At 50.0% G+C, this 21,314-nt stretch overlaps 1 protein-coding gene and 1 long non-coding RNA gene across 2 annotated transcripts in view; one reads left to right on the top strand and one right to left on the bottom strand.

Annotated features, from left to right (window-relative positions):
- The window catches only part of ANKH (ANKH inorganic pyrophosphate transport regulator), a 164,046-nt gene extending 143,176 nt beyond the window's left edge, over positions 1–20,870 (top strand). The window contains exons 9-12 of the mRNA XM_070476503.1: positions 15,798–15,927; positions 18,075–18,198; positions 18,875–18,974; positions 19,357–20,870. Coding sequence (XP_070332604.1) covers positions 15,798–15,927; positions 18,075–18,198; positions 18,875–18,974; positions 19,357–19,470 — 468 coding nt within the window. The 3' untranslated portion in view covers positions 19,471–20,870. The remainder of the gene's footprint in view (positions 1–15,797; positions 15,928–18,074; positions 18,199–18,874; positions 18,975–19,356) is intronic.
- LOC139038237 (uncharacterized) lies at positions 1,430–17,991 on the bottom strand. Its single transcript, XR_011491176.1, has 4 exons — positions 16,354–17,991; positions 15,769–16,229; positions 9,034–9,320; positions 1,430–8,709 (listed from the first exon to the last, which is right to left on the bottom strand). It is a non-coding gene; the product is annotated as an uncharacterized lncRNA (long non-coding RNA).
- Positions 20,871–21,314: the final 444 nt, after the last annotated feature.

Here is a 21,314-nt window from a genome sequence, read left to right as displayed (position 1 = left end):
CCTCTGCATACCGTGTTTCAGAGACCAGCATGGACTTCTGCCTGGAGTTGCCAGAACCAGAAGCCTGGGCTCCTCCCTGGCTTGGCCCTCTTCCTCACCCTGAGGTCCACTTAGGCACAGAACCCTGTCTTGGCCTCCTCCTAAATACCCCTGGGACCTCCCTCTTCTGCATTGCCACCTTGTATCCCTCTTTCTGGGCTTCCCTGGTAGCTCAGCTGGTAAAGAATTCACCTGTGATGCAGGAGACCCCTATTCCTGGATCAGGAAGATCCCCTGGAGAAGGATAGGCTACCCCCTCCAGGATTCTTGGGCTTCCCTGGTAGCTCAGCTGGTAAAGAATCTGCCTCCAATGATGGAGACCTGGGTTGATCCCTAGGTTGGGAAGATCCCCTGGAGGAGGGCATGGCAACCCACTCCGGTATTCTTGCCTGGAGAATCCCCATGGACAGAGGAGCCTGGCAGGCTACAGTCCATGGGGTCACAAAGAGTCGGACACAACTGAGCGACTAAGCACATCCTTGTTTCTGCTTATAGAGCTCCCCCTCCTCTGGGACCACAACTCCCAGGGGGCCTCCACGCACATCGCGTCCAAACCAGCCCTCATGGAGCGGACGGCATTACGGCCCCTCCACTGGCTCCCTGGTACCAACGTAAACCCAGACCTGAAGCACACAACACCAGGCCCATCTCAACGTCCTGCTCCCCATTCCAGCCACACAGAGCACTTGGGACTGAAAGATCACGTTGTGTGTTGCCCAAGCTTCTGCCCACGTCGTCTCTTTTGCCTGAAACCCGCTCCCCACCTCCTCGTCCAGCACCTGGGACTGGGACTGGACGTGGTCAGCTGGCTTCCCACACCCTGCGGCTGCTGCTGTCCCCAAGCCCCCCATCACGACACTGCGCTCTGTCGTCACGGGGACTCCGTGAGGCTGGCATCACCTCCGCCATGTGTGCTGTTGTGTTGAGTTGGCCAAAAAGTTCGTTCAGGTTTTTCCATGATATTCGATGGAAACACCTAAACAAACTTTTTAACCAATCCAATATATACCCAGTGCCTGGCATGGGACAGGTGCCCAGTAATTATTTTTTTATCGAATACACGTATAAAGCACACTGTCATAATAACAAACTGATTGCTGCGGAAACCAGTAGGTCCCTGTAGAATCAAAACTGTAGAAGTAATTAGAATCCGACTACCTAGGAAACAGGGAGGAGGTGGTGACATGATGTCCCCCGGATGAAGGGCTGATCGGGCGTCATCCTCGTCTGTCTGTCGTTTGCCACGTGCCTGCGTGCTCAGTCACTCAGTTGTGCCCGACTCTGTACAACCCCGTGGACTGTGGCCTGCCAGGCTCCTCTGTCCATGGGATTCTCCAGGCAAGAACACTGGAGTGGGTTGTCATGCCCTTCTACAGGGGATCTTCCCGACCCAGGGGTTGAACCCATGTCTCCTGTGGCTCCTGCCTTGCAGGCAGATTCTTTAACCTGCTGAGCCCCCAGGGAAGCCCACCATTTGCAACAGAGTCCATCTAATCCACCTTCCAGTGGCAGCCCTTCAAATAGCCAAAGCCCATTTCAATACCTTTTAACAGCCTGGCTTCCAGACCCTGTAGTGTTTCGGTTCCACTCTTTGAATTGTTCCTGTTGATTCTCCTCTGAGAACATGGAGCACAAACTCCAAATCAGGTCTGATCTGAGCTAATGGAGTGAATTGGTCTGGTTTTGACTTTATAATTCTCATCAGTGCAGCCTAAGGCTACATGGGCCTTTTCATTTAGCCACATAGCCCAGTTAGAAGGTGGAACACAAGAGCTGGTAAGACCCAGTTGTCCATATTCCTATGGTGGTCGAGGGCTGGCCCCTTCTCGAATCCATCTTCAGAGGATTTGCCCACCTCGAGCTCCTAGAATCTCTGCAATCACTTTTTCTGCCACGTCTACAAGTGTTTTTAGTACAGATGCTGTTAGCTATCTAGGACTTGCACAGACAAAATGCTTTGCTCCCTCTCATTACTTTTGGTCTTCAAATTCCTTTTCACCATGTTTGCTTACCTGTTTTAAGGTGACCCTCCTTCATGGAAAAGGCAGACTCAGAGCTGGGGGGCTTGGAATGTATCCTTGGACCCTAGTGGTTCTTTCCCTTTCTTTTTCTTACCTTGAACATATTTGTTTAAAGCTCTTTTCTGGATCGCAGCACTTGCAACCATCTGGGCTTCACCCTCCTGACTTTATTCGTCCACGAGATTGCAAGCCCTTGGAGGTGGTAGTTCTTAGACTTCATCTGGGCTCACCTCCCAGGAACTGGGGAAGAGAGAGCCTGCAAGCTGGCAGACCAAGGCAGGGAGATGGCAGATACCTCCTCCCCACCTGGCACATTCCCTCCCCACCCCCAAGAGCAGCCTGGGGACCACCTGTTCTTTCTAGTTGTGGCAGGTGGGCAGGAATTTCTCTTCCGAGAGCATTCCAGCTCCTTTCAGAAACTCTGGTTTTATTTGATCTTCCTTGCCCCTTTCTCACCAATTTTTAAATTGCTATATTTCATTTTTTTCAATTTTCCTGGTTATTGTGAGCTTAACAGGACGTGGTCACTCCCATGTGAGTGGCCATCCCCTCCCTGATGGCCGTGATTCGATCCAATGAGACTGTTCTTTGTCTTGGTCCCCGGCCTCCCGAGCTCAGCCTCGTCGGGGCGGGGTTAGATGGCAGGTTGCTGGAGAGGGAGGAGGTGAGCGTGTGCTCTGTAATAACCGAGCTTGGAATTGCAACACCGTTAGGTGCCTGTCTCGTCTTGCCAAGGCCAGCACGGAAATCACATGCCGTCCAGGGGATGGTGGCCACTGCAGAATTTAAAGGGCTGAGGTTTCACGTTTAAAACATTTGTGTCCTAAAGCTTCAGAACTTCAGGGCCTCAGAGGGACCCTCCCTCAGGGAAAGAAAGCAAAAAGGCTTTCCATCAGAGAAGGAAGCAGTCAAAAAAAAATCCACTCCATCAGCATCTTCCTCTGGGACACACTGAGATAATCCCTTGTGGGAGATTCAGCTGATCTTGAAATGCTGCTCCTGCTGTTCACATTAGGTGAGTCCCTGGGAAGACAGATCCCACAGATGCCGACGACTCCGCTCTGCTGCGTCCCCTCTGCCCCACCTCCCAAGTGGCCACCAGCTTTGAAAGGCAGCGAGCTCACTGACGGTGGTAGTATTTATAGCACCTCTAATCCCGCCAGGCCAGCTCCGGCCACCTGCTCCCCGCGAGGCCTGCGCAGCTGAGCTAAGGGCGGCTGCCGGTGGAAAACACCAGAAAATGCCCGGCCTACCAGTCACAGGAGGCTCGTCCAGCCCTGCCTGTCACAGCCTCAGTTTCCCCGAGCTAGGGGACTTGTTCATCACGTGAGGATCAGTTTTTCCACTCAGTGCTTCGTGGTGACCTGTATGGGAAGGAAAATCCAAAACAGAGGGGATTATAGAGCTGATTCACCTCGCAGTACAGCAGAAACCAGCACGGCATGGTAAAGCAACTGCTCCAATGAAAAAGGTTTTTTTAAAAAGGATCAGTGTTGCATCTTGCAGTTCAAGATGAGCCCCACTATTTCCATGTCCATATTGTGTTGAAGCTGAAGCTCCAATACTTCCACCACCTGATGCGAAGAGCTGACTCACTGGAAAAGACCCTGATGCTGGAAAAGATTGAAGGCAGGAGGGGAAGGGGACAACAGAAGATGAGGTGGTTGGAGGGCATCACTGACTCAATAGACATGAGTTTGAGCAGGTTCCAGCAGAGGTGAAGGACAGGGAAGCCTGGCGTGCAGAAGCCCATGGGGTTGCAAAGAGTCAGACATGACCAAGTGACTGAACAACAACAAATATAATGGACAGTCTCATGTGCTCTGGTCTGCATCTTACTTCTCTGTTGCTGCGTCACAGGATAGGATGTGTCTGCGTCCCCACATCAGCATCCAACGAGCACAGCAAGAATCCCCTTTAATTAGTTGCTTCACTCTAGTCATAGCTGCATCTCAGCCAAGCATTCAGCCCTGAGTCCTTCTCATAGGTGCTGGAAAGGCCCAAAATCTGAGCTAAGGAAGAGCAAAAGCCACCATCCCATAGGACCACCTCCTGTGCTCAGAGGTAAAAGGTCAATGCGGGACTTCCCTGGTGGTTCAGTGGCTAAGACTTCGCCTTCCAATGCAGGGGGTACCAGTTGGATCCCTGGTCAGGAAGCTAAGAGTCCACATGTCTCAGGGCCGAAAAGCAAAACCTAAAGAGAAGCAATATTATAACAAATTCAGTAAAGACTTCAAAAATGATCCACATCAAAAAACCTTCAAAAACCAAAAAAAATGATGAGTTCTTGAGGGTGACTCAGTCTCACTCCTGTGGCTGCACTGGACCCACGAGCTGTCCCTCGGCCGCCGGGGTGGTGAACACTACGAGCCTTATTCCAGCCGTGGTACCATGCTGGTCCTGTCTGTGTCGCCAACAAGGACGGCCTGTTTGCGGCTTTGTTTCTGCTGGCCGCCCCACCCCCGTGCCCCGAGATTGCTTTCTCATTGTTCAGATTATCCAGGAGAAGAGAAGGACCTCTTGTGGATGGGGGCGGGGTGGGGTAGGGACGAAAAGGACTGAAGGTGCTGAAGTAAAGACTTTCTCATTTGGTGCCCCTCTCAGTCTCTGGGTACTGGGTGCCATTGGCCAGCTGAGCACCTGAAGACACCCCAGAAATACGGGGGAGCAAGGCTTCTGAGTCCCCACGGCCAGGGTCGAACTCCTGGCCCCACTCCACAATACCACGCTGCTGGGGTTGGGCTAAGGGTTGAATGACATCATTGGAAAAGAGCCTGATGTTGGGAAAGATTGAAGGTGAAAGGAGAACAGGGCAGCAGAGGATGAGATGGTGGAATAGCATCACTGACTCAACGGATATGAATTTGAGCAAATCTGGGAGAGAGTGGAGGACAGAAGAGCCTGGCGTGCTGCAGTTCATGGGGTCACAAACAGTCAGACACGGCTTAGTGACTGAACAACATCAAAGGAAAGCTCTTGGCATACAGTAAATTGCTGATAAGAGTTAGTGCTTTTCCCCTGAACTCCACCTCTGCCCGCCTTCACGCTTCTCTCCAAAACTTCAGTAGTCCAGCATTCACTTTTTAAGTCATCATTAGTTGTAGATTTGAGGAATCAGTTGGCCTGTTTGGGGAAGATAAAAAGTTGAGACTTGTCCCCAAATCTCTACCTTGTAATAGAATGACAGTACAAATCCACACGTGCATTCTTTTTTTAACATTTATTTTATTGATGTGTAGTTGATTTACAGTTAGTTCAGTCACTCAGTCGTGTCCGACTCTTTGCGACTCCATGGACTGCAGCACGCCAGGCCTCCCTGTCCATCACCAACTCCCGGAGTCTACCCAAACTCATGTCCGTCGAGTCGGTGATGCCATCCAACCATCTCATCCTCTGTCATCCCCTTCTCTTCCTGCCTTCAATCTTTCCCAGCATCAGGGTCTTTTCCAATGAGTCAGCTCTTCACATCAGGTGGTCAATGTATTGGAGTAGAGTAATTCAGTCATTATATATATGTATTTATATATGTATTTATGTATGTATGTATGTATATATATACGCACACATTTTCACATTCTTTTCCATTGTGGTTTATCACAGGATGCTGAATGTAGTTCCTTGTGCTATACAGTAGTAGAACCCTGTAGTTTATTCGTTTTATATATAATAGTTCGCATCTGCTAATCCCAAACTCCCAATCCATCCCTTCTCCACCCCTCCTCCCCCTGGCAACCACAGGTCAGTTCTCTACGTCTGTGAGTCTGTTTCCTAGATCAGTTCATTTGTGTCATGGTATAGATTCCACATATAAATGATATCATGTGGTATTTGTCTTTCTCCTTCTGACTTACTTCACTTAGTATCTGGAGAAGGGAATGGCAACGCATTCCAGTATTCTTCCCCAGAGAATTCCATGGACAGAGGAGTCTGGCAGGCTACAGTCCATGGGGTCACAAAGAGTCGGACACGACTGAGCAGCTGCACTTTCTTTCTTTCTTTTCGTTTAGCATGATAACTTCTAGGCCCATCCATGTTGCTGCAAATGGCATCCTTCTTATGGCTGAGTAGTATTCTCATATATACACACCACAGCTTCTTTATGCATTCATCTGTTCATGGACATTCAGGTTATTTCCATGTCTTGGCTGTTGTAAACAGTGCTGCCATGAACACAGGGATGCATGTATCTTTTCAAATTATAGTTTTGTCCAGATACGTGCTCAGGAGTGGAATTGCAGAATCATATGCAACTCTAGTGTTTTGAGGAACATCCATACTGTTCTCCATAGTCTTTGTCACAGTTTACATTCCCACAAACAGTCCACAGTGCATTTTTAAAATAATTAGCAGATGAACAAGCACATTGGGTTGTTATAAAGAGGTTCCAATAAAAACTGTGGTAAAAAAAACATCTCACATATAACTTAGCACTGAACTTAGCCCCTGCTTAAGTTCAGTACTATACCTGTCACCGCCGTCTGTCCCCAGAACTCTGCATCTTGGGAAAGTGAAACCTCTCTATCCATTAAACAATAATTCTCCATCCCCTCATCCCCACTCCCAGCCTCTAGCAAGTTCTGATTTGACTATTAATAGTCAAAAAAGTAAAGGCTCAGCATAAGCTAAGGTTGGAACTCTCTAGACATTCTTCAAATCGTGTAAGGAAAGAACATTCTGCAGAGATGGGATGGGCACTAGTGAACAACCGGAGCTCCATCTGCGGGCTTAGTGCAGGGCGCCCCCTGCTGTTTGAAGCATATTGTTTCTTTCATCAACTCCTACCAATCAATTCTTCCCTGGCGGCCTAGATGGTAGAGAATCCGCCTGCCGTGCAGGAGACCTGGGTTCAGTCCCTGGGCTGGGAAGATCCCCTGGAGAAGGGAATGGCTACCTGCTCCAGTATTCTTGCCTGGAGAATTCCATGGACAGAGGAGCCTGGCGGGCTACACATAGAACGTGGGGTCACAAAGAGTCAGACGTGACTGAGCGACGAACACTTTCCAAGTGTTAGTTAGTGTTACCAAGAATTTTAATCATCTTATATCTGAAAGGTGCACCAACTGCTCTTATGTGTATATGGCAGTTTCAGTAAGTCTAAATGATGACAGATGATTTCATTTTCATACTCTTAAATAGATTTTTTAAATCTGAAAATGTTATTTTATCAGAAATGTGCTGTAACCATTGATAGTTGCATCAGCCCCCCTGTGAGAAAGTATTCCAGGTAGATGTATAATAATAACTGTAGCTATTGACTAGCCACACGGAGAATATTAGGCAGTACACAAACACTTTCTAAAAAGCCTTGCCATGCTCTCCGGCTTAACCGAAAACCAAGCTCTGTTTCTCTCAGTAATAGATGTGGTTTACTCCATCTGTTTCAGTTTACTAAAATTTTTACTGGCCTGACCTTACATTAAAAGTCCCCCTTTATATGTAGCTCCTCCCTGTACCCTATTGTAATACTCACGGGCCTACCTCATGCATTGAAGTATTTTTCTCCATCACCTGCTCCCATGATGCCCCTTGGTCTCCATGCCCACGTGACTGTTCACCATTTCAGAGGCTGGATCAATGATCCTCGATGAGCAGGCCTGCAGGAGAGCGGCCCGTTCTGTCTGGCGATGACTACAGGCTTGCTCCCGACACCGCCTTTAAGGCTGCTCCCCAGGAATCGGGCTCCTCAGATTTTTCACACCTGGTCTGCTTAAGCATTGCCACACTAGTAAAACAGCATTCATTTTTTCTTCCAAATTGGGGCTCCCCCTGGTTCTGCTTTGGCCTTCTGATTCGAAGAACTGACTCATTTGAAAAGACCCTGATGCTGGGAAAGATTGAAGGCAGGAGGAGAAAGGGATGACAGTGGATGGCATCACCGAGTTTGAGTAAACCTCGGGAGTTGTGATGGACAGGGAAGCCTGGTGTGCTGCGGTCCATGGGGTCGCAAAGAGTTGGACACGACTGAGTGACTGAACTGAACTGGTTCTAAGAGTCAGTCCTGATGAGATGCTGTCGTTGCGTTGGGGATGTGGTGACTTCTCAGGACCTCAGTTTGCATTAGGAAAGCTCTTAGAAATAGCCCCATCTAGTTCAGGGGGCCACCACAATGAGAGTGACTGTGGAGAGGACAGGCCAGGGGGGTGCCCTCGTGGGCAGCCAGGCCTCTAGCTAAAGGAAGGTGGTGCTCAGTCAGTCCCGTGATACCCTCTCACACCACACGTGGAGCGCTTAGCACATCTCATTAGCTCTCTTAACTTCAAACACCGCCACATCTGACCGTTTCTCACCTCCTGTTCCTAGGCCATCTCTCACCGGGATGGTTACAGTGGCCCCTCCCCCGACGGGGCTCGTCCCGCCTCGGCACTTGGCCCCCCAGCAGCCCCCACAGTCTGTTCTTACATGATCTGAGTTGTAGTTCAGCCGCTGTAGTTCAGTTGTAGTCCATCACCATCTCCCAGAACTTGCTCAGACTCATGTCCATTGAGTCAGTGATGCCATCCAACTATCTCATCCCCTTCTCCTCCTGCCTTCAATCTTTCCCAGGATCAGGGTCTTTTCCAATGAGTTGTGTCTTCGCATCAAGTGGCCAAAGGATTGGAGCGTCAGCTTCAGCATCCAGCCTTCCAATGAGTCTTCTGGGTTGGAGAGCCTGTCAAAGTAACAATCCGATCATATCACTCCTCTAATCCACAATGTCCCGAGGCTCCCAGAGTCACAACCATGACCTACAAAACCCTTCAGAAATGCCCCCGCCCCATGAGGACAGACAGCGCAACGTGCAGCTGAGAGTCAGAAGGCCAGATGGCGTTCCTCTGGCCTCCGTCAGCTGTCTCTGAGAACAGGCCAGACAAGCGTGTGTGTATCCGACAGTATCCAGCCTTGTTTTGCCCTCCACCCCCATCCCCAAGTAAATCAAATCAGACATTAGATGCACTTCCAAGACCCTCGCTGTAAAAGTTGAGCCGTCAGCCACCTCTGAAAGGTGCTCCTCCCTCTGAAGTAAGACTGCTCCCGTCCCTGTCAGCAGCGTGGATGAAAAGTGAAGTGAAAAGTTAGTTGCTCAGGTGTGTCTGACTCTTTGCGGCCGAGTGGACTGTGTAGTCCACCAGGCTCCTCTGTCCATGGGATTTTCCAGGCAAGAATACTGGAGTGGATCTTCTCCAGCAGGTCTTCCTAACCCAAGGATCAAACCTGGGTCTCCCACACTGCAGGCAGATTCTTCACTGTCTAATCCACCAGGGAAGCCCTCATTGACTTAATCTGTAAAGACAGTAAGAGGGGTCTCTTTTATTCTAAAATATTTTCTGAACCAGAAAAAGAAGACACGGTTTTTGTGGAAAATGAAAAAGCACAAAGAGGAAAACAAAATCAATGCTAATCTCAACACCCGCCGATGACCCCACAACAAGCGCTATATTGTGGTCCCAAGCCTTCTACGATGATGACAGCTAAGATCTATCACCGAGGCTGTGTGTGGCACTGATGGGAGCATTTTGTACAGATCCCGGGCCCCTCAGCCTGGGCCACAGACATGCTGTAGTCTGGTCATCCGAGATGTGCTAAGGAGCTGGCGCCAGAGTGTAAATCAACTTTTTTATCGAGCGCACAATCCTGAGCCAGGCCTGTAAACACCACCTTGCATGCGGCATTGTTGAGGGTTAATCACTGGTTTACCCAGTGGAGACTTAAACCTGATTAAACATAAGTTGTACCCTTCTTTCTCAGTAAAACCTCCAAATAAAACTGATGCCCAGGGCAGACTATTTTAATTCAAAACAGCTGCAATGTAGTTCACGTCTTCTAACTGCAGGGCATCAGAATGTCTGACAGTGCTAATCCTGATTACTTAGGGTAATGGAGACAGCTTTGTGAGTTCCTCAAAAGCATGGCCAACAGCTTCTGGAAATTAAGTGAAAACCTGAGTCCTTGGTAGTGCTCTTTCATGGAAAGGAATCCTCTCTGGACATGCAGGAACGGATGTCCCAACATGCTGGGTTTGGTTGTTCTCTGAGTTCAAATGCTGATGGAGACCATTAGCGTCTTCGAATTCCAATCTCGAGTTCTTGGAAAGGAGACTCAGTCTCAGGATGGTCAGGGACTGACTCCGGATGAGGAAAGTCTTGAGAGAGATGCCCGTTGTGTGATTCCAGTCACATTGAGTCAGAGTGTAGCATCTTAGGCCCAGAAGTGTTATTTCTGTCGGGGCTTCCTTCACTCTTTCTGCACACTCTCACCTATTTGGGAACCTAGCTCTGCTGTGCTTAGTCGCTCAGTCATGTCCAACTCTTTGTGACCCCATGGACTGTAGCCCACCAGGTTCCTCTGTCCATGGGATTCTCCAGGCAAGAATACTGGAGTGAGCTGCCCTGCCCCCTTCCAGGGGATCTTCCCAATCCAGGGATCGAACCCAGGTCTCCCACATCGCAGGCGGACTCTTTACCGTCTGAGCCACCAGGATAACCCAAGAATACTGGAGTGGGTAGCCTATCCCTTCTCTAGGGGATCTTCTTGACTTGGAGATCGAACCTGGGTCTCTTGGGTCTTCTGCATTGCCAGGCAGGTTTTTTACCATTAGCACCACCTGGGAAGACCAGGTGGACCGGCAGAGAATTGCCTAGAATCATTTTAGACTTACAGAAGCCTTGTGAGGATAGCACAGACCCTTCACCCCAAACTTGGTCTTACACTGCTAGGGTACATTTGTCACGACTAAGGAACCAACCCCTGTACATTATAATCAACTAAACTGCACAGCTTATTCAGGCTTCCCAGGCGGCTAAGTGGTAAAGAATCTGCCTGTCAATGCATGAGACAGGGGTTCAACCCCTGGGTCAGGAAGAGCCCCTGAAGAAGGAATGGGATATTCCAGTATTCTTGCCTGGAAAACTTCCCTGGACAGAGGAGCCTGGTGGGCTATAGTTCAAAGGGTGGCAGAGAGTCAGACGAGGCTGAGCATGCATGCATGCCAGTTTATTCAGATTTCACAAGCTTTTTCTTCATGTCCTTTCTCTGTTCTAGGATCCATGTTACCATGTCTCCTTACCCTTATCTGGTCTGTGAGAGTTCCTCAGACTTGGCTGGTCTTTGTGGCCTTGTTAGTTTCGAGGACTGCTGGTTAGGTCCTCAACTTGGGTTTGTCCCGGGTTTTTCTCATGGTTAGACTGGGCTTATAGGTTTTCCAGGGGAAAACCACAGAGGTAAATGGCCATTCTCATCCCATCTTATCAGGAGAGCATGCTATCAATGTGACTTGTCACTGATGATGTAATTTTGACGGCCAAGACCATATTTGCCAGGTTTTCTCCCTGTCCTCTTTCTAGAGGGAAATTACAGTCATCAGCTCACACTTAAGAAGTGGGGAGATATGCCCCACCTCCCTGAGAGGAGAGTGAAAGTGAAGTCGCTCAGTCATGTCCGACTCTTTGTGACTCCATGGACTGTAGCCTGCCAGGCTCCTCTGTCCATGGAATTTTCCAGGCAAGAGTACTGGAGTGGGTTGCCATTCCCTTCTCCAGGGGCTCTTCCTGACCCAGGGATTGAACCCAGGTCTCCCACATTGCAGGCAGACGCTTTACCGTCTGAGCCACCAGGGAAATAGCTCCATACATTACTTGGAATTCTGTGCTGGAGATCTGTCCCTATTTGTTTACTTAATTTGTTACCATTTGGCTGCACTGGGTGTTAGTTGTGGCGCTTGGGATCTTTATTGGGTCACGTGGGATCTTTCGTTGTGGTTCATGTGCTTAGCTGCTCCGAGGCATATGGGATCTTAGTTCCCAGACCAGGGATCAAACCCATGTTCCCTGCTGGATTCTTAACCACTGGACCACCAGGTAAGTCTCCCCATTTGTTTACTTATATCAGTATAGTTCTTCGTTGTTGTTTAGTCGCTAACTCGTGTCCAACTCTGTGCAACCCGGTGGACTGTAGCCCACCAGGCTCCTCTGTCTATGGGATTTCCCAGGCAAGAATACTGGAGTGGGTTGCCATTTCCTTCTCCAGGGGATCTTCCCGACCCAGGAATTGAACCTGCATCTCCAGCACTGGCAGGCGGATTCTTTACCACTGTGCCCCCAGGAAAGTCGTATCTGTATATGAGTGTTTATCAGTGTGCTGTGGTCACAACTCCATCATTTTTAGTTGCTCTGACTCCTCCAGCTTTGCTATTGGGATCTCTCTCTTCTGGGTTCCTGTGTTTCAAGCTGATCATCTTGTACATTTCCCACCCTAGTCCTAGAATAAGTTGTTTCTCCAAGGAGCCCTGGTTCTTTTTATTATAGAATAAACAGAAAAACCAAGATCTGGGCATGGAGTGGGTTGTTCTGTTTTGCTGGCTGCTTGCTAATGAGATAATGTTGACTGCAAACTCAGCAGCAGAAAACCTAACCCTGCAGCGACTCCAAGAAACAAATCGTCTTCACTGTCAGCAGTATATTAGGTTTGTGTTCTGGTTTGGAAAAGTCAATGTCATTAGGCTTTGCAAATATTTGAAGAACACAGCATGTTCTGGGCAACTCAGAGGGCATAAGCTAAGCTGGAACTACTCTAGTGAATGCATCAGAAAGACACTTTTCCTGAAATAGTCTTTGTTAGGTTACCTTCTAGAGTTTCCTGTCCTCTGAAACAGACTGGTTAAATCTCATCTGATTACAATGCTAGGGCTCAGTACGTTTCATGGAAAATTTTGACCTGCAAATAGGGGTCGCAGCTTGTAACCAACACTATACCTAATTTTGAGTTGCATGTTTTCCTTTCTGGGCAATGCTGGAACCAGTCTTTTTTTTTTTTTTTGTAAGAAGCAAGCTGGAAGGCAAGGAGCATTTTCATACTGGAAGCAAGGATCAGACTGGCGAAGGCTAAGAGTCAAATTGAGAGACTTGAGGGAGATAAAGAAAGGAAGCATCGATCCATGTGGTATTTCTTCTCCTTAAACCTGTGATTGCTGAGGCCCAGATCAGACTGAGAGTATTCAGTTACTTTGCTCTAGAACGGCAACCCACTCCAGTGATCTGGCCCAGAAAATTCTACAGACAGGGGAGCCTGGTGGGCTACAGTCCATGGTGTCATAAAGAGTCGGACACGACTGAGCGACTAAACAGAAAGACCCAACCTAGGCTGGAGGTGCACGGGGCTGAAAACTCTGAAGAAGCACCTCGGTGGCACCTGGCCTTGACAGGGGCTTGTAGGGTGTGCTTGGCACAGACGGGTACCGCGTGGAGAAGAGAGGGGCTTACTAGTACCAAGTTAAACCACACTGTGAATTTTAGAAATGATGTATCAATACATGCAATGGAACTTTTATTCTATCTTGTATTTTTCAACACCTGGGGAAATATTCCATTTGATTTTCAAGGTTGATGGACGTACTATCATTCAATCCTATTGCCTGATGCTAGTACTTCCATTGCATATTTGACAAGAAGAGACAAATACTTCCTTAGATCTTAACAACAAGCCTCCCTCCTGAAGCTCTATTAGAGATCCGTCAAGCCTTACTGCTTTCAAGGGACCAGAACTAGAGTCACCTGCTCAGGGTACTCATGGCAGTGTCTCCGGTCATATGGATGCACTCAGTATCTTGAGGCCTGAGGTTGGACTTCCTCCTCCAGGGGCTACTGGCCCTCTCCTTCAGGGCAGTGGAGAGCCTCCAGGTAGACATTATCAGTGCGAGAAGCTTGTGGGGGGAATTAACCTTGGTCGCAGCTGCTCGCTCACACCTTCCTTCTGACATGCAGTTACCCCCTTCTATTTCCTCAGTTTGTTATCATTTAAAAGCCACTTTACAGTGATTTTGCAAAGCACAGAGAGACTGCATTATCTCATACTCAAATAATCATTGGTTACAAACTAAGTAAAGCCTGCCTATGACTTTCCTGGAAGCTTAATTTTTTTTTTTAGCAGAATGCAGCCTAGAGAGCTCACTCCAGCCAGTGAGGAAAGCCCGGATAGCTTATCCTCCGTAAGTCCTGATCAAGTCCAGAGTTGGGTGATATTCACTTAGCACTTAATGTTTTATAGCCGTGGGAAATATTTGGAAGGAGGGACGATCTAGCTACCAGCCAAGAAGAGGAACTGAGGCCCAGCGCTGTGCTCGGTGTGGTTATGAAGGTGTCCTGTGCAATTGCCACCACACCTCGGCTGTAGGCGTGAATGCCTAACTGGTAACCGGCTTTGCTGTGGGAAAAGATGGCAGGGCCACTTGTCCAGGCCACTCAGTAATAAAGCCTCTGAGCTCTGAGTTGTTAGATCTAAGGAAGTATTTTTCCCTTCTTGTCAAATATGCAGTGGAAGTACTGGCATCAAGCAATAGGATTAAATGATAGTACGTCCGTCATCCTTGAAAATCAAATGGAATATTTTCCCAGATGTTGAAAAATACAAGATAGAATAAAAGTTCCATTGCATTTATAAAAGTGAAACATGTTTATAATAGATCCACCAAGGTGCTTTTTGATGAATTTCAACATGACATGGTAATAAAATGAAGTCGCTCAGTCATGTCCGACTCTTCGAGACCCCGTGGACTGTAGCCCACTAGGCTCCTCTATCCATGGGATTCTCCAGGCAAGAATACTGGAGTGGGTTGCCATTTCCTTCTCCATGGTAATAGGACCAGTCTAATTCCATGAAACTTAATTTACCCAAAGCCTGAACGTTATTATGGGCTTCCCAGGTGGTGCCAGTGGAAAGGGACACACCTGCCAATGCAGGAGACGTGGTTCGATCCCTGGGTCGGGAAGATGCCCTGGAGGAGGAAATGGCAGCCCGCTCCAGTATTCTTGCCTGGAAAATTCTATGGATGGGGGAGCCCATATTCTAAAACTTCAGAGCTCTGTTTGTGTTGTTGTATCGTGTCCAACACTTCAAAACCCCATGGACTATGGCCCGCCAAGGCGCCTCTGTCCAGGGGATTCCCCAGCAAGAGTACTGGAGTGGGTTGCCATTTCCTTCTCCAGGGGATCTTCCTGACCCAGGGATCTAACTCGAGTCTCTTGTATCTCCTGCATTGGCAGGCAGATTCTTCACTGCTGAGCCACCAGCGAATGACTGCAATTCACTTTATAATGTATTCACTTTCATCTTAGAGAAGAATCGCATCTTAAGAAAAGCAGAGAAGTATTTTATGAAATTGGCATTTAACTTGGCCAAATGTTAGACAAATTGGCCTTTGTCTAACACTCTCTTCCAAAGTTATATCATTACATTTTTAAATTCAGTTTTTCTATCGATTATACCTACCTAAAGCTTAAAAAGTTAGTCCCCTAAGGGCTGGCCCCCAGTAGTAGCTTTTCTCCCAGCCTGCCCCACCCCTTCTCCTACTCCCAGATCTGATTCAGTGGAGTTCTGCATGCATCCAGATACTTTCAGATCACTTTTTATTATTTGGTTAAAGTTGTAAAAATTATGTTAATACACATGTTCACCCTGAACTGAGTTGTCCAGCAGCCTATATGTAAACTTTCCACATTGGTGTGACTACGTGCTCAGATGCCTGCCTCCCACCTGGGTCTCCCTGCCAGGCTCCCTGTGGGGCAGGTGTGATGAATGGGCCAGGGTCTTACCTGTGTCAGGTAAGAAGAGAGCAAGGCAGTGGCACTTGAGGACCCATGTGCCAGCCCCCCAGTTGGGCACGTTCACTTTCCTAGCTCCTCGGGGACCATGTAATACCTGTCACATTTCACTCCTTTACACCTTTTTCTAATAATACCTTGCTTCCTGCCCTTTTTCGCCTGGCAGCTCTGTTTTGTGATGTTCTGGACTCCCAACGTTTCCGAGAAGATTCTGATAGACATCATCGGCGTGGACTTTGCCTTTGCAGAACTCTGCGTTGTTCCCTTGCGTATCTTCTCCTTCTTCCCGGTTCCAGGTAAAGGAAAACAGAATGAAAGAAAAATTCCTAATCACTCTCACACCCAATTCAGTTTTCTTTCTTTAGAAACATTACCAGTTCTGTGCCAAACAAAATAAATGTATGCACTGTTAAGTTTCACGGTGGATTGAAAAGATGCAAGGATATTACCCAGCGGGTTGAAAGTTTGAGAAGCGAGTCGAACAGGCATGATTTGTTTCTTAAAGGACAGTGGTTGCAGACTCAGTAGAAAGAATGTGAAGGGACAGCATGAGTTGTTTCAGGGGCAGTAGAACCATTCCCTGTCTTCACTGTGGCGACTGGTGACACAAATCTATGCGCCTATTGAGATTCTAAAAGGACTGCTGGAGAAAAGAATCCAGGGGCAAAGCTGTGGTCAGAAATGGGCCGTGGGGCCAGTCGACACTGGGGCTGATGGCTCACCTGCCATCCTGAGCTGTTTCCAAGTCAGGCCAGGAACTGCCCCTGCTCCTAGATGTCAAGCATTCCTGGCGGCTGCCTGGGGTGTTGCCTGGTCTTTGGGGTTGGGGCAGGACACTGAGGGACCCGAGGGTTGGCACCACCTGGAGATCAAGGCAGGAGCTGTTGACTGGACTCCCCAGTCTGGAACTGAGGAGGGGCTGGAGGTCCCTAGGAGCTAGGACTGGGGTAGGACTCTGAATCTCCTCTTCATGCCCCATCCTTGTCTGTCAAACCAAGGGCTTAAAGACAGCCGACTCCACCTATCTTTGCAACCTGCTGGCTTTGGGCCTGTCAGGTTAGCATCCCACCTGTGCAGCCAAACCCAAGTGAACGCCTGTACCTCAAAATTCAACTCTTTCACCGGGGGCTGGAGGAGCACGGCGTCAGACTGCAAATTCTTCCTCCAAACTGGACATGAGTGTTTACCCCAGGAATGAGCGCTTCCTCCCCCTCCATAGGTCTGTGCCTCCTGCTGTCCCTGCGTGGGATAAAGGACCAGACCTCCTCTTTCCTCAAACCCCACCCAGTTTCAAATCAAACCTAAAGGTCTGCCAAAGTCTGTCTAGTCAAAGCTATGGTTTTTCCAGTAGTCCTGTATGGATGTGAGAGTTGGTTCATAAAGAAAGCTGAGCACTGAAGAATTGATGCTTTTGACCTGTGGTGTCGGAGAAAACTCTTGAGAGTCCCTCGGACTGCAAGGAGATCAAACCAGTCCATCCTATAGGAAATCAGTCCTGAATATTCATTGAAAGGACTGATGCTGAAATTGAAATTCCAATACTTTGGCCCCCTGATGCAAAGAACCGACTCATTGGAAAAGACCTTGATGCTGGGAAAGAAGGCAGGAGAAGGGGACAACAGAGGATGAGATGGTTGGATGGCATCACCGACTCAATGGACATGAGTCGAGTAAACTGTGGACATGAGTTTGAGTAAACTCCGGTAGTTGGTGATGGACACTGTGGCCTGGCGTGCTGCAATCCATGGGGTCGCAGAGTCGGACACGACTGAGCAACTAAACTGAAATGTCCACCAAGATCAGCCGTTGTCACTGACACACCCTCCGTGGAGCCCCTCCTGGGCGCTAGGGCCGGTGCCCTGCCTGCGCTCCCGAAACTCACAGATCAGGCTGGGGAGGTGGGGTACGGGGAACCTGCTGTGAGGTCTTTGTGAGGCCTGGACATATGGAGCCGGCCTCAGCCCGCGCTCTGGAGGCTGGGAAAGAAACCCGGAAGTGAGCCGGGCCTCCTTCTTAGCCCCGCCCCTTCTTCGCCCCGCCCACATGCGCTGGGAAACCCGGTGTCCACTCCAGCTTCCCGGCTCGGGAAGTCAAGTCGCCGCTCTTCTCTGAGTTTTCCGAGACAGGCGTGATGGGAGCTTGAGGCTGGGTGGGAATGAGGGGGTGGGAGCACCACCCCTCCATCCCCCAACCCCGGCCCAGGGGTGGTGATCACAGTGGGAAAACGACATTTAAAGGACTATGCTGCGCTCGGAGCGGGGGTCGGGGACGGGGCTCCTCCAAACCCAGAGGATCAGGAACCCGGCAGGAAGGTGGGCCCAGGGCGGCAGCCGCAGGGCCTGGGTCCCACCCAGCCGCTCCAGGGACCCAGGATGTGCTGCCACGGTTGGGCTCGGGGGGGTGGGGGGGGACATTGCTGACCAGTTCTTGGCTCTCCCTCCAGTCACCGTGAGGGCCCATCTGACCGGGTGGCTGATGACCCTGAAAAAGACCTTCGTCCTGGCGCCCAGCTCCGTGCTGCGGATCATTGTTCTCATCACCAGCCTCGTGGTCCTGCCCTACCTGGGGTACGTGTGAAGGTGGGGCGGGGGAGGGGGGGGGGCGGTGAGCCATGGGATCCTGCTGCCACCGAGGCACTCTGTCCAGAAGATCAAATCAGCTTTTTTTCATGGGAAATCCCCAAGCGTGTCTCGAGTTAGAAATGCTGAGTGATGCCTCGTTTCTCTGCCAGGGGGACCAGGTTAGAGGCCGTTGAGATCCATTCTAGAAAAGCACTTTCAGGGGTCAGGCCCACCCACACACGGTCAGCACTGAGCATCCACTGTGGTGTGGCGGGCAGAAGCAAGGTGAAAAAGGCAAGGGAGTGAGCGAGGGTGTTGCCCTTGTTCTCAGGGATCCCCACTCTCCGGGGACCCCGTCTATTGGGAAACTGCACTCTACAGGGAGGAGGGGTGGGATGCTGTAGGCGCACGGGGGCCGGGCGGGGAGACGTGCCCTTCCCGCAGCAGATGCTGAGCTGAGACCTGGAGCAGGAATGGGAGTCTCAGGGCCCGGAGGGGGTCCCAGGGCGCTCTCCCACCCAGGTGGAATATTTATTAGGTGCACCGCTAACAGGCGGATCTCGAAGGCAATCGTCCGACCCCGTCTGTCGCCTACACCTTTTCTGGGTTTTGGCTGAGTTTTGGTTCTCTGTGCCTCCGCGGAGCTCTAACAGACAGATGCCCTTTGCGTTCTCGTTCCCAGGGTACACGGAGCCACCCTGGGCGTGGGCTCCCTCCTCGCGGGGTTTGTGGGAGAATCCACCATGGTCGCCATAGCAGCGTGCTACGTCTATCGGAAACAGGTGAGAGGGCAACAGAACCGCACCCCGGCCTGGCTCGCCCCTGGTGTAGGAGGCTGCCCGTGGCCATGAGGAGGAGGAGAGGGGAGGGCATCGGGAGGTGGCGTCCTCGGGCAGTGCCAGGTCTCCATAGACGATGGGAGGGGAGATGGGAGACAGGAAGCCCCCCACCCCCGCCGGTGCCTCACACTGACCCAGGCACACAGCCAAGTCCTGAGCAGCCCGCTGAAAGGAGCACCCGCGGATCTAAAACTGCAGGCTTGACGAGGTCGCCCCCAACCATAAACGAAATCCAAGTCCATGGCGAGGGGTCCCCTGAGACCTCTGCCACGCTGTGTCTCCCGGCCCCACCCCAGCCCCCGCTGATGCGTCTTCTCTGGTCTAGAAAAAGAAGATGGAGAACGAGTCGGCCGCCGAGGGGGAGGACTCGGCGATGACGGACATACCTCCGGCGGAGGAGGGCACGGACATCGTGGAGATGCGGGAGGAGCAGGAATGAGGCCGACCCCCGACCCCCGACCCCGGGCGGGCGCCGCAGGGACAGCCCGGGTGATGCCCCAGCGCCGCCATCTGCTCCTCCCCGACGAGTTTTCTTCCACTTTTTTTTTTTTTTTGGTTTCTGTTTGGGTAACAAAAGAGGCCTTGATCTAAAGGTTTCACGGACACTCTGGCATACCGGGTGTGCCCATGCTGATGAGGGGACCTGTGGAACGGTCTCACCACTGCTTTGTGGAAACAAAACAACTGACTTCATGCCCCCGCTTCATGAAAACCCCAAAGACATAGCCGCCTTGTAGTCGCCACCCGCCCCCCGCCCCCGCCCGTCCTCGGACAATCTCCACTTGGAACCAAAGGACCGCGGCTGTGCCGTCCAGCGCCCCCTCGGCCACCACCGCCTGGCAGGCCGCAGGCTCCCTCTGTCCCCTCGCATCGCTCAAGTATCACCAGGTGACCCCCCGGCTTTCTTTGATTGGCTTCCCGGTCACGTGGCTGTGCCAAGGGCTGTGGCCCAGAGGCCTCCCACCATGGCGTCCTGAAACCGCCTGCCACACCCGGGCTGAGGGCAGGGTCCGGCTGCAGCCCGGGGTGGCCGTCCGCGCTGAGGAATGGATGTGCAAACGCACTGGACCGATGGAGGACCGGAAATAATCCCCGGTGGGAAGGTTAGAGGTGCCCCGGAAGCAGCACACCCACAACACGCCAACGACAGCCTTCACCTGGCCGCTTCGTGGACCTGCGTGTGCGCTCGCTGTCACGCCAGCCGTGTACATACGAGAGCTGCCTTGTCAAAGTTGTCCCAAAGCCTGTCCCCCCATCACCGCGTCCCTGGGCATGAGTTTCCCCGAGCTTGTTTTTCACTCACCTTTCCTGAAGATGGCACTAAAGCGAGGGAGAAGGAGCATTCTAACTTTACATTTTAGTCTTTATAAAGTGAACTGAAGCTTTAAGTCATAATCTAGCATTCTAATGCCAGGTTGCTATGTCGTCGCTTTGGAAGTAGATTTATGACCTGGTTCTGCCATTGTTAGTCCTAACCCTGGGGTACAGGTAATTCCAAGTGTTCTTCTGTACTCGCCTCTCACGTCACATGAGACAGCAAGACATTTTATAAACAACAGCAAAGTCACTATGTGATATTCCCTGAAATGACACATTTGAAATCCATTCAGTGCAGTATATTTTTCTAAGTTTTGGAAAGCGGGTTTTTTCTTTAAAAAATTATGGACACGGTTCACTAAATTCTTGATTTAGTCAAAATTCCTAGACGGAAAGAACCTAAACACAAAAATATTTTAAAGATATAAATATATACTGTATATGTTATGTAATTTATTTTAGGCTATAATACATTTCCTATTTTCGCATTTTCAATAAAACGTCTCTAATACAATACGGTGATTGCCTGTGTGCTCAAAATACCTGCAGTGGAAACGTATTGTATCGATGAACAGTGTGTCTTGTTTGCAGCGGTTTTACACTCTGTCATTTGTATACAAATGTAAGGGTCGGTCAGTGACAAGAGAACTATTTTTCATTATGAGTAACAGGGGTGTAAATGGGTCAGCTGATGTAGACTGTAGTGGGAATAGAAATATACGCTCGCAGGGCAAAGAAGAAAAAGTCAAGCCTTTTGTGTTTATTGCTTTCAGTGCCATGTAATCATATCATTCCTCATAGAAAAAAAGAATGTAAGGGCTCAGAGTCAGCCATGAACATTCACAGGGTTCGTTCACACGTCTGGACACCCAGTGACCACTGGGGGATAAATTCTCATGGGCTTCCTCTGAGTGGTTTTTCCGCTTAGAATTAAGATGCATCACTTTGGGGTGGATGCAGGGGGCA

The sequence above is a fragment of the Odocoileus virginianus genome, chromosome 14 (assembly GCF_023699985.2).
Source record: "Odocoileus virginianus isolate 20LAN1187 ecotype Illinois chromosome 14, Ovbor_1.2, whole genome shotgun sequence".
NCBI lineage: Eukaryota > Metazoa > Chordata > Mammalia > Artiodactyla > Cervidae > Odocoileus > Odocoileus virginianus.
This window is presented reverse-complemented; position numbering and strand designations above follow the sequence as displayed.